Genomic DNA, 12,520 nt, shown 5'->3' on the forward strand with positions numbered 1-12,520 from the left:
TTCCACTGCTTGAGGTTTAATACTTACCTGCCCACATCAAGCTGGATGCAGTGTGGATGGCAACAGTGGAGAAGCCTGTACAGGTATTTCCCATTTGTTCTGTATTTCCTCAGACTGCTGACTTCATCGTTAAATGTTAATAAGGTTTTCCACCTTTTATTTGAAACATGCTTTTAAGCAAGCCAGCACTTCTTCCTATCCTACTAACTATGAATTTCAGTCACTATAATTTTCTTTTCAAATTTCTACGTATTTCTAAAGATGGCTCATGTTCTTCTTTTAAGAAGCTCAGAACACTATAGAAGGTCTTAGTGTCCTTGCCTAGCAAACTGATTCACAGTTTCTGTAGCTCATACATCTGCCTTTACGTTACTATATTCCTGGATTTTTTTCAGAGAAACACTTGGGGAACTTGGTGAGAAATACGAGCCAGGTATTGTTTTGCTAGACTGACGGAAGAATCGCTGAATCCTGGTCAGAGGAAACACAGAGTGAAACACTGAAGAAGGGCAGATTTGGTCTTCTACCTCCAGCTGTCACTCTCTGTTTATATCCCACATAGGTGGGATCAGGAAGCAGAGCTGGAAGGTGAGTGGGATGCTTTGGGAGAAGCTGGATAACTCTGCTAGTAGTGATCTCCTGTCATGCAGGAGAGGCAGCGGCATGCACTTATGTCCTGAGCCTACTCCTGTTGGAGTCAATGGGAATGATCTCCCTGCTTAGGGCCTCAAGTTGGTAAAGAGAGGTAGTTTAGCTCAAATTGCGAGGCGAGGAGAGAAGTGGGATAATGTAGCTGTGGTTTATGGGGTTGTTTCCCATCCCTGTGGCTCTGACGGGAACATTCAGCACGAGGCGCCTGAAAATTCAATTTTTCTTTTTAACGGAAAATGCTGCTTCATCACAGGGTACCCAGCCTGGCGTTGCATGTGGACTCAGTGAATTACCAGGCTTTCAAGTGACTGCTGCTGCAGTTCCAGCTGCCAGGAAGAGCAGGCAGGAGCATGGGGAACATCGCAGGGTGGCTGACACAGCCTGATGTTACAGCACCGTCTGCTGAACAGTCAAGATTAGTATTTGTAACTGCTGCCACCAGGATGCCTGCAAAGCTCTCATGGGTCAGCAAGCAATGATTTTGAGGCTAATTATTACTGAAGAGAACTTGATCTTGTAGGATTTTGAATGCAGAACCTTTTTTTTTACTGATAACAAAAGTCTCTCACATAGCAGAGAAAGGATGGCTGTATGAAGCAGGTGGGAGAAAATTTCCAACAGTAAAGAAGTCCTAGTCTTTATATATTGATAATTTTCCAGAAATGTTTCACTATTCCATGTGAGCCCAATCCTCCAGTGTAATTCTGTAACAGAACAGTCAGTGGGAGGTTTGCATTTTGATTTCTGAGGAAGAAGGAATCAAGACTTTGTTTTGTACAGATTATATGAGTTCCTGAAATCCAATTCTGGTTTTCATGTGCAAATAAAGCGTTCACTGGCTACAGCTGGATATATGTTAGGGTTTTCTGAAATAGAGTTTAGCCCACTGAGTTTTTCAGAACAGCCTTGGTATTTTAGATTACTTTTATGTGTGTGTGTGCACCATTCTTCACGAAGCATTTCACAAAGAAGCATACTTACTTGCGTAAGTAAATGAAGTATGTTGGCCAGCTGAAGAATATTTTCATATAAACATAGAATGGTTTGGGTTGGAAGGGACCTTAAAGATCATCTAGTTCCAACCCCCCTGGCATGGGCAGGGACACCCTCCACTAGACCAGGTTGCCCAAAGCCCCATCCAACCTGGCCTTGAACACTTCCAGGGATGGGGCATCCACAGCTTCTCTGGGCAACCTGTTCCAGTGCCTCACCACCCTCACAGTGAAGAATTTTTTCCTTAAATCTAATCTAAATCTACCCTCCTTCAGTTTAAAGCCATTACCCCTTGTCCTATCACTACATGCCCTTGTCAACAGTCACTCTCCAGATTTCTTGGAGGCCCCTTTAGGTACTGGAAGGGTGCTATAAGGGCTCCCTGGAGCCTTCTCTTCTCCAGGCCAAACAATCCCAACTCTCTCAGCCTGTCTTCACAGGAGAGGTGCTCCAGCCCTCTGGTCATCTTCGTGGCCCTCCTCTGGACTCGCTCCAACATGTCCATGTCCTTCTTATGTTGGGTATTCCAGAGCTGGACGCAGTACTCCAGGTGGGGTCTCACAAGAGCGGAGTAGAGGGGCAGAGTCACCTCCCTCGACCTGCTGGTCACGCTTCTTTTGATGCAGCCCAGGACACAGTTGGCTTTCTGGGCTGCAAGCGCACACTGCCGGGTCATGCTGAGCTTTTCAAAACTGAGGATCATGAGAAACATTTCATGTGAAGAACTTGGGGCTGATTTCAAGCCACCTGACCTCACTTTGGTTTTGCTCTTTAAAATTACCTAGAAAATACCATAATCTTCTTTTTTTGTACAGCTGGATGAGAGCCAGACCTCTGGCTCCAGAGGTAAAGGGCAAAAACTAAAAAAATCCTGTCTGAACAGGCAACTCCACCCTCTTCCCCAAGTCAGCTTGGCCTTTTGACAGAAAGTGAGCTCTGAAGCAAATTCATTCATTGCCTTGTTTTTGGACAAAATTCAAAATTCTGAACTCACACCACAGAGAGACCATTTCCATGAAATCCAGCACACTATCACTGTTTGTATTTTCCTATAATCAGATAAAATTAGTATTTGGACAGTGATTTATCAAATTAATAATTTTAATTGCTTTTATCAAAGAGAAAAGCCTGCACTGGAAATGCAGTGTTGTCAAAGGAAGGTGACTGTCTTATGAGCAGAGTCAAGAAGGAGCTCCGTGTTGTGATGCAGCAGCGGGGGGGACCATTCTAGCCAGGTATCCAAAACAAGAGAGGTTAAATCATCCCCTGAGCTACACATTTGAGCCCCACCAAAATCAATGGGAGGGAGGGTTTAGTAATGGATTCCACAGAGAGAAGAAAATCGGGAGAACTAGCTGTGTTCAGTCCACCTACTCCCAAAACAGACTGAAGTTTTTGTCTCCCTCACAGTAGTAAATTGTTTCTTTTCCTCTTTTTCTTCTTGACGTTATTTCTTACGCCTCCCTAAACAATCTGGGCCCTTTTGAGATCACTCACCATAGCACTACAGGCAGATGCGGATTGCATCCAGATTCAGTGGGGTGATTCAGAGGTCCTGACACCCCTGTAGTTTGATTTAGCATCTGGTCAGAGCACACCCTGGTTTTCTTCTGCTTGTATCTTAGCTCTTCTGTCTGCAGAATCAAGATATAGCTCTGTGTGCGTGGCATGGGATAAAGAGGCTGATTCCTTCCTGGTAGCGGTTTGGGAGAGGCCAGAATAAGAAGACGACCCAGGAGCTCAGAAATGCTGCCACATCTGCCAGTTTAGATATGACCCAAGGCTGTCTAGATGCAAGAAAGCCATCAAAAGCTACAATTGATTATCTGCCAGACTTGGGCTCCTGTATAGTCAGTGGTGGGAAGTAATGGTGGTACCTCCAAGAGATGTCTAATGTATGCATTGCCATTACTTCTTTCCAGTGGCTGCATAAGAAACCAAAGTATGGAAGCCCTAAATAATAAAGGATTCAGGAGGATCCAACTTCATATGCAGTAAGAGTGATCTAAAATGCCTCATGTGCTGATGTGAGAAGACTGAATATGGCCCAAAGAGTTTAGGAAAGCTTAGAAAATAACATTAAGAATGAACAGGTTCAAGACTGAAAGTAATGATACTTTCTAAATTTCACTAAGTCCAACTCTCATCTACACTTAAGTGTATGCAAGATAAGGTACATGAGTAACCTCCGCATTTCACCAGTCCATTTCGCTGTCAGAGACCAGTCTGATCCTGTTTACAGTAGGGCTGGCCCCAAATGGACAAAACTGGTTTTCATCAGGGAGCATCAGCACATTAATATCAAAGCTTTATTCCAAGAAGATCCTACTTTCAGTGAAACCAGAGTTGTTCATAGGCACAAGATACAGCTCAGAGCAAAATGGCAAGATAATTACAGCATTTCCTCCCCTTAGGGAAGACACATGTTCCAGTCCCACTTAGGTAGACCTTTTCAGCGTGGCTTGGTGCCCAAACCACTGGCTTACGGGATACTTTCATGGAGCTCCTACACTCTTCATAAATAATTACATATTCACTGGAATAGGAACATCTTCCATAAGGCAGGGGAATGCTATATACCAATAACCACTAATATCAGTGTCTCTTATCTGTGATCCACTCTAATCACCTGCCACGGGACCTCACTAAATCAAGTCATTAATTCCAGCATTTCCAATTACAGTTAAAAAAAAATTTCATGAGGGAGAATTTACCATGTTGTTGCAATAGTTCACAAAGTTAACTGTCCTTTTATCATGCATAATATTTGACTACATTTCTCTTTGGATCTTTAACGTCAGGCAATGCTATCTATAACGCAAGAGGCTCTCACTTAATGTGATTAAAATTACACTAGAAAAAATCTAAGCCAGTAAACAGATTTCTTGATACATAATGTAAAAATTGTAACGTCTTAAAGTCACTTAAAAAAAGTGATGACATGACTCTGTTATTTTAGTAAATCTTAAAAATTGCCCATTTGTGAGTGCATTGTTTTCTTGGTGACTAATCCACACAATCATATAATGCTCTGATTCATTCTGCTACACTGTTTTCCGTCACAGTAAGTTTGGTCTATCAAGTTGATCCTGTCAGATCCTATCAGCCAGGCATTTGAGGGAGGGCACTGCAGGGGTAGAGGTACCTGTCTTAGCAACACCATCACCACATGCTTCTTTGCTTTGTTCTAGTGATAGATTTCAGCTTGACCTCTGAGGAGACAGTGTTCAACCTCTAAACCAAATTAAAACCAGTGAAGTTTGAAGTTATGTGCTGGTAGGAAAGTACAAAAGTGCAAGATAAAATAATTTAGTCGAGGAGTCAGGAGGACTGGGTCATACCAAGATAATCAGCAAACAGATGGACATAAGATATTGAAGGTACAAAAATACACGTGAAGACACATAGCGCAGAAATGTGAATTTTGCTGTTTAAAATGTGGTTTCTCAAAAGGTGCAACAGACTGCACACTGGAGCAACACAGGACACCGAAAGAAGAGAGCAGCATGTGAAGAGCAAAAGAAAGAGAAGACACAGGAGAGAGGCTAGGAAGGAGCTACCACTGATGCACATGCTAGTAAGGCAAAGCTGAGCAGGGACACAAAAGGAGGTAGTCCATCACTGAAGGCGCACATGTCCTCTCGCTCGATTAGTCCTTGCTAATGGTTATGTGGTGGTCCTACTACCAATCTGCTCACTTCTTATTGTGGCACTCACCACCATTACTTAAATATTAGGCAAAGAGGGAGATAAGAATGGATGGGGATACTGCAATGCTGTTACAGTTATCCCAATCTCTCTTCTCGTCAGCTGCCCATCTGAGCATAACTTAGGCATAGATGCAAGAGGAGAAAAACACAGTCATTAGCACCTCCCCTCAGTAGAAGGATAAGAGATAAAGGAGACGTGAAGGATCAGAGCTAACAAACTCCAGCTCTCAATCCAGACTTTTATGAACTCCCTCAGCAGCAAACAAACCATCTGTAGGCTGTAGCTGAACCTAGCTGATGTTTTGCTATGCTTTAACAATTCCAAGCTAGCTCCTGTCCCTTGACACAATATCTAAAAATTCCCACTCCAAACAGCAATTTCTATAATAATAACAATACTTACATTTCATTATTTAACCTCATGCTATTCATTCATGAGGATTAGTGCTTAATTAATTAACAACACTTAGCATTTCCACTTAGTGCTTTACCTCTTCAAAGCATCGTACAGACAATACCTAATTAAGGGCAGAGCTCCACAGACACTTCGCATCAGGACTTCCCTTTCAGAGCTCTGCATCCAACACTTGCTCATATGGCATGAATTCAAGTTGAAAGCCCTATTGACTTCATCAGGAACCAGGTAATGCCCTGGTTATCAAGCGACTATCTTTGCAAATTACTTTTCTTTTCCTCTTGCTTCTGGTTGCCGACTGTTCACCCAGGGATCTAATTGCTGGCTAATGTGATGGGTGATAATGTGAACCTTGTATTAGAGTTATCTACAAAACCTTCATTCTTCTGTTAGTGAAAACCTTATTCTCAGTCACCTGGTTGAACTGCCTTTGGATAGAAAATGTGTTAACCACAAAAACAGATTATAAAATGTCAAGCCAGAGTTTTTAAGGGAGACAGTGCTTTCAATCCATCAGTCAAATGCCTGCTATGAAAGTGCCTTTCTTGTAAGCACCCCAGGGTGCTACGGAACATCAATAGACAATATGAACACAGAGCTTTTATGGTTCACTTTACAATTGGACATTGACACGGAACCTGTGAAACAGAAAGGAATTGAATTTCATGACCAAAGAGGATAATGTGCACAGGATTAAGTAGACAACACTGGTAGAAGCAGGAAAGCAATATGGCACTGAATGCTGATAGAGATTAAATTTACAAATAAGAAACCAAAGGAATCAACCAATTCTGAGTAAACTCTCATAAACCAGCAGTAGCACTCAATGCTTCATATCAATCCACTATTTTTTCAGATATTCAAGCATGCTGATGGGTTTATTCAAAGCCCACTCACTGACCATGCCCTGACTATAGGAACTGAACAAAGCAAGCCCTAAATATGTAACAGCTCCAGCCAAGAGAATTATCCAGACAGTATGGAAAGAAATTTCTGCCGGAGTCAAATTGGAGGAAAAAGTAAACATTCATCACAGTTCAAGAACTTGCTTAGTGTCCCAGAGGATGTCTTCACAGGGCAGTGGCTGGCAGTACAGCAGCCTGGGGCTGCTGCTGCTCAAACCTGCTCCAGAAGAAAGCAAGGGATCCAACACAGCAATGCGGCTTCCGGCTCTGACTGGTGCTGTGGTGTGTCACATGCACATCACAGCTCACATCAGCTAGGTCAAACGGCTTTCTCAGGAAGCCCCTCTTGCCAGATGAGCCACAGCTTGATAGATATTAGAAATTTAAATGGTTTAGTTCTTTGAAAAGTGACTGCACTGAACAGAATCTGACCTAACCTTTTTGGCACTGAATTCTTCCACAAGGATAACTGTGTACTGCTAACTGCAGTGTCTTTGTGCCCAAAATATGCTGTGTTAGTGTTACCACTAACTGCTAAAATCCTAGGAGATTAAAATAAAAACCAGGCCTTATTATTCCTTAATATATTTTCATTTAAGCTGCAGATGGATGAAACCTTATTGCCATATTCAACCTCAAGCTGAGGGTCTGATACTGATCCTAGACTTTTCTGGACATGTATGTTTGGAATTCTGTACCTGCCTTTCATTTTCCCCTTAGCCCCCCTTTCTTTTCCCCTTACTCAGCTTCAACTTCAGCCCTCCAGTATTCCCCTGCCACCCGTTACCACCGTCCAGGACTCCCTGATCTCTGACACCAAACAGCCTAGCCAGCCCCAAACAGCTATCAATTAAGCTCTCTATCCCTTAGTTATCCTGCAGCCCTTTCTAACGTTTACCACCTAGGACCCATCCCAGACCCATTCCAGCCTGCCCATGACCACTCCCCTGGACCACTTCTGCGTTGGTTAAGGCTTGAGTCCACTGATGTGTATGGTTGCATGCAAATTAGACAAATCATGCACCTTCCTCGTAACAAGTTCCCTAAAATATAACGGTCAAGACAAAACCATCAGCTGTGGCCACTGTATATACCTGTTAATTAGCATGCACATTGGATCAGGCCATTAACAAATGCATTTTGAAGCTACTATGGAGGCTGATTCAAGTTATTATCTAGATAACTGTGCTTCTGTGTCCAGCACAAGGCTGTCACATGAGCCCTTCTGATCACTTCTGTGTTTACATTTGCTGTACATCTGTCCTAGCATCTCCAAGCCCTGATGTCTTGGAGGAACACACGCTAAGATACTTCCTGACCGGGGTCAACTTCCAGTACGGGAACTCTGCCGGGTGCAGCTCAAGATGTGAACCAAACGCAGGCATAAAGACACCATTAGGACAAAAGCCTGGCATTTGGAAGGCGTTCTCTACTCTGGTCTATGACAAACATAACTGTTTAGATGACATATAATTAGGATTTTACCTCTCATTCTCCTGTTTTACTCAGCCTGTCCAATGAAAGAGGTTGGTCTGTTTAGTCTGTCCCACAGTTTTATTCATGCTGTCATTACCCCATATTCATGCAGTTCTACGGGGTGCTGGGGTTTCAAAGCTTCACAGGGTTGTGTACTCATTTCCGTGGTTCACAGTGCTCTCCCTGCAAGCGGTCATGTGGACACGTCCATAGAGTAGTCAGCAACAGATCCACTGCGGTCATGAATGTAAGTTCCAGCATGTATTTTCTCCCTGCTTCCAGCCATCGGTGTCTAATGTCATTGGGACAATTTATACTTTTTGGCTATCACAACCTCCTACAGCAATAAATTTCATAAGCGATATTGATTACATTAAGTCATATCTGTGCTTCCCCTGTTGCTTCATCAGAACAAAGTGTTCCTGCTGCTGCACCACCATGGTACATAGTATTAGCCTTGCAATTTAGCTTGCACAGGGAGTGCTGGATGGATTGTTTGATGACTTGCAGTAAAAGACATGTCCTTGTCTACTGAAATTGCTCAGTACTAGGGTTAATACTGAAGTGCAGGCCAGCTGAAGCTACCTTTAAAGGGCACAGTGTGTACTCCAGGGTGAATATGGTTGACACAGTTACAATCGGTATATATTTTACTTATAATTTTATCACTACACCTCTTCTAAGCACAGCCTTTCACTTAATTGATCCTTAGGACTTGATATAGACAATATTGAAATATTTCTGACAACAGCATTTTCACAAGTAGCATTACCCATCCCATCCCAGCTCAGATTTCTCACCTTTGTCGTCCACAACTTGACTGTCCAGTCAAATGATGATGTCACAAAGAGATGGGAAAAGTCAATTGGACCCACTGCCATGTGACAATTGATTCCTGTGACGGGTCCTTGGTGGCCTTCAAAAATTTCACCAATGCCAGCTTTACTGCAGGAAGAAGAGACATTTGCATTCAGAGAGTGATTTAACATCTGGTGATTTACCATCATATTTCTTTACTCTGAGGTTCCCATTTCCTTTTAAAGTTCCATTTAATCTGTAAATCTCTCTCCTTTCAGTAAGGCCTTTGCCTGCAGAGGTTTACTGCTGTGAGCACGATTAATGCTCAGGATCCAGCACAGGGAGACTTTCTCTTACTTCTGAAGATTTGCCTTACTCACTTTTACATACACTCTCTACTACTGTAGCTTGAAACAACATTTATGTATAATTATAAAATAATTCTAAATTATAATTATACTATAGCTTATGCCTCTAAGCAATTATCACAAGGAATAACCATTAAAATAAAAATGCAAATATGTTAATGACTTATCATGAGCAATTCTTTTTCTTCTAAATATCTAAAATAACTTTCCACAGCAGTCAATCAAGCCACAAGCAAGCAAATCCTTTTTCACAAAAAGCGCAGGAACCGTTCCTGTGATCAGGTGTCATACAGTCATTACTTCGAATAAGGGGAGATGTGCATTTCATCGCCTGAGGCTGGAATAGCTATTAGGGAGGAAAAATACAGTGCTGTGTAAGAGAGAATGTGCGCAGTTTTCTTCTTCCTGGAAGCAAATGATGCTAGATCAGTTGTCAGTGCTGTCTCATGGTGTATACAAAAAGGGGAATCATGAAATTACCCTTTTAGTTACATTACAGAAAAATTGCCAATGGAAGAAAATACATTAAAACTAGCCACAGCTCTGACAAGGCTGCCAGCCCTGTGCCAGTGTGAATACAGCATACCCAAAGAGATGAGGAGCTGCACTGGAGGAAACTGGTCCCTCATACTGCGAGTGTGGTGTCCCCTCACCTCTCTTGTTGACCATGAGAGCATGGCCACCCTTAGGCTCCACTGGCAGCCCTTGCAGCAGGTGCTGGAGCAGGGGCTGAGTTCTGCAGTGCCTCTGCAACCAGGCGCTTTGCTTTTTTGCCTGCAGTGCTGGGTACAAAGCACATCTCTTATTTCATCCCCATCTGTCTGCCACGTCGTCGTTGGGATCAGGGGAGTTCTCGAGCACTGAGAACACCTTGTGTATCATCTGCTGCGCTTCTGACACACCTTTTTTCAGAATAATGTTTGCTGGGCTGAAGGACAAAGGAGCCTCTGGAAATGAAGCAGGGATGATGATAGCAAAAAGCTCTGGGGAAGGCTGGCAGGAGCAGAAAAGGAGTGTGTTCATTGATGGTCAGCAGGTTTGCTACAAAGGTGAGCTAACGAGAGGATCTGGCACCTTACTCCTCTTGTGAAGGACAAACCAGGCATGTTTGAAAGATCAGAAGTGAGAAGTGCCCTTGGGCACGCTTCATTTGTCACAGCAGCCTAATTCAAACCATCAGGTGCCACACAGCCTATCAGTGTAATACCTAAACAGACACACTGTTGCAATAGCATCAGCAGTCAGGCTAAAATAAAAAAAAAAAAAAAGGTTTTAAAATAAAAATTATTTTGAACAAAATATATGTAAAACAGTACTTATCCAACATTAGGAACGTGTGATAGAAGTCTTACAATGTCTATTTGGTCAACAAAACAAGAAAATAAAATAAAAATAAAAAAATAATTCAGAGAATATTGCAAACTATTGTAGAATGGGGGTGAGCTTTAAATCTATTAGTGAAAAAAGTTTGTTCCTTACAAAAACCTTACAAGCATTCCAGAGTATGAAACTACTGCCAGAAGCTAACAGAGAATGCAAGCATCCTGCAGACTGACAGGGTGCAAAATAAGGAACTTGCAGTATTAAACCAGAGTCTGGGTTGTGAGGAAGGGATGTGACCACCACGTGTGAGGGAGCACAGGGTACCAGTCCTGGGGAGTGGGTCAGCCAGAGCTCGTGCATCTGCGTGGCACGCTGTGGCTACGTCCCTGTTAGCAAATAAACCAGGCAGCAGCCCAGACTGAGGGTAAACGGTGTGGTGTGGCTCCCGGTTGTACAACAAAGCTCTCTTGCTCTCCGGGAGAGGGTGGGTGCGTCCAAAGTGCCCACCGAGAGCAGGTGCCAGCGGTGCTCAGTCTCTAGCCAGATGCAGCCTGTGGTGCTGCCTGGGAATGCCCGGTGCTGGATGGCCGTGCATCGGGGCGCACGTGCTCTCTTTCTCACACGCAGGTGTGCCCATGGTGGCATTTGTCTGATGTATGCCTGTGGAGACTGGAGATGGAGCTGAGGATGGTAAAAAAGAAAGTGGATTACCATCTCTTATGAGTGGTTTAGGCAAACAACCCTGCAACAAAACTGTCTCCTAGGGCCTGACTTGGCCTGCCCAGACATATACACCTACATCTTAGCTAGCTGTCTAGACCTCCGTCTCACCTCACGGGTGAGAAACAAGGCATTTCTGAGATGCCAATCATCTCTTCTTCAAGCAGATGTCTGAAAGAGGTGAGGGAAATCAAACCCTAAGAGCAGTCATTGCTCCCCACCAGGGAGCGTGGGGCAGCTACCCCAGTGCAAAGGGCTGTAGCGCAGATGCCCAAAGTCAGGCGACTCGCATCCTAGTGGTGTGAAGCAGAACAGCACAGACGCTGTTGATCCCAGAGAAAAAAAATGAAACAGTCTCCACGCACACTTGGCTACCTCACGCCAACACAGGTACACAATGTTATTTAAGTACAAAATGCCAAACATCACCTTCCATGACGACAGGCTGTGTAGACTGTTCCCTCTTCACTGCCAACCACAAAGTTATTGACATCTCCGGTTGGGAAGGCCATTCCTGTAACCGCCACTGGTTTGGATTTATTGTACACCAGCTCCATGCTCTCCTACCAAAACAGGTCTTGGTTATTACTCTGCAGCCATCCTTTTGTTTGGCTGGGGTTGGGCTTTTTTGCTAATTCATTTCTAAATGTTACACAGGGTAGCAGGGGGGAAGAAGTCATTTGACTCAGCCACAGGACTTTGGTTTCTACATAAGGTATTGCGAGAAGATGCAACGTCACAAACTAGGATGCACTGCTCCTGCCATCCCTGCCACTGTCCGTCACGCATTCGAGAGTGGCTGGAAGGCACTGGTCTCTGCTACATCATCTTAAATCAGACAGAGATGACAGGTGAGAATTTAAAATCTAATGGTGCGGAAACTGAAGATAATACCTTAATGGTTACATTTGCCAGCCCCAGGCTCTAATAAAACATGCAATACCCTTCTATTTACAAACATTTTTGAAATCAATTTTTTGTCAGGAAACACGTGTAATCTTGTGTGCACCTGAGGCATTTATCAGACTGTGCCATTTGTCCCTTTGCAGAACAAAATTAGAAAGTTGGGGTCCTGTAATTACCACCATTCTAAGCTTTGCTTTTCAGGGATTTTCTGAGGTAACTATGAACACTCCCTCTAGACTCCACCATCAAGCCACA

The 12,520-nt window shown here is 43.5% G+C and overlaps 1 protein-coding gene across 6 annotated transcripts in view; it reads right to left on the bottom strand.

The window, feature by feature from the left end:
- DYNC1I1 (dynein cytoplasmic 1 intermediate chain 1) overlaps positions 1 to 12,520 on the bottom strand; it is a 193,093-nt gene that overhangs the window by 31,763 nt on the left and 148,810 nt on the right. For all 6 annotated transcript variants that reach the window (XM_075746142.1, XM_075746144.1, XM_075746146.1 and 3 more), the window contains 2 exons: positions 11,789 to 11,922; positions 8,951 to 9,095 (listed from right to left, as the gene is read on the bottom strand). In XM_075746142.1, coding sequence (XP_075602257.1) covers positions 8,951 to 9,095; positions 11,789 to 11,922 — 279 coding nt within the window. The remainder of the gene's footprint in view (positions 1 to 8,950; positions 9,096 to 11,788; positions 11,923 to 12,520) is intronic.

The sequence above is a fragment of the Balearica regulorum genome, chromosome 2 (assembly GCF_011004875.1).
Source record: "Balearica regulorum gibbericeps isolate bBalReg1 chromosome 2, bBalReg1.pri, whole genome shotgun sequence".
Classification (NCBI taxonomy): domain Eukaryota; kingdom Metazoa; phylum Chordata; class Aves; order Gruiformes; family Gruidae; genus Balearica; species Balearica regulorum.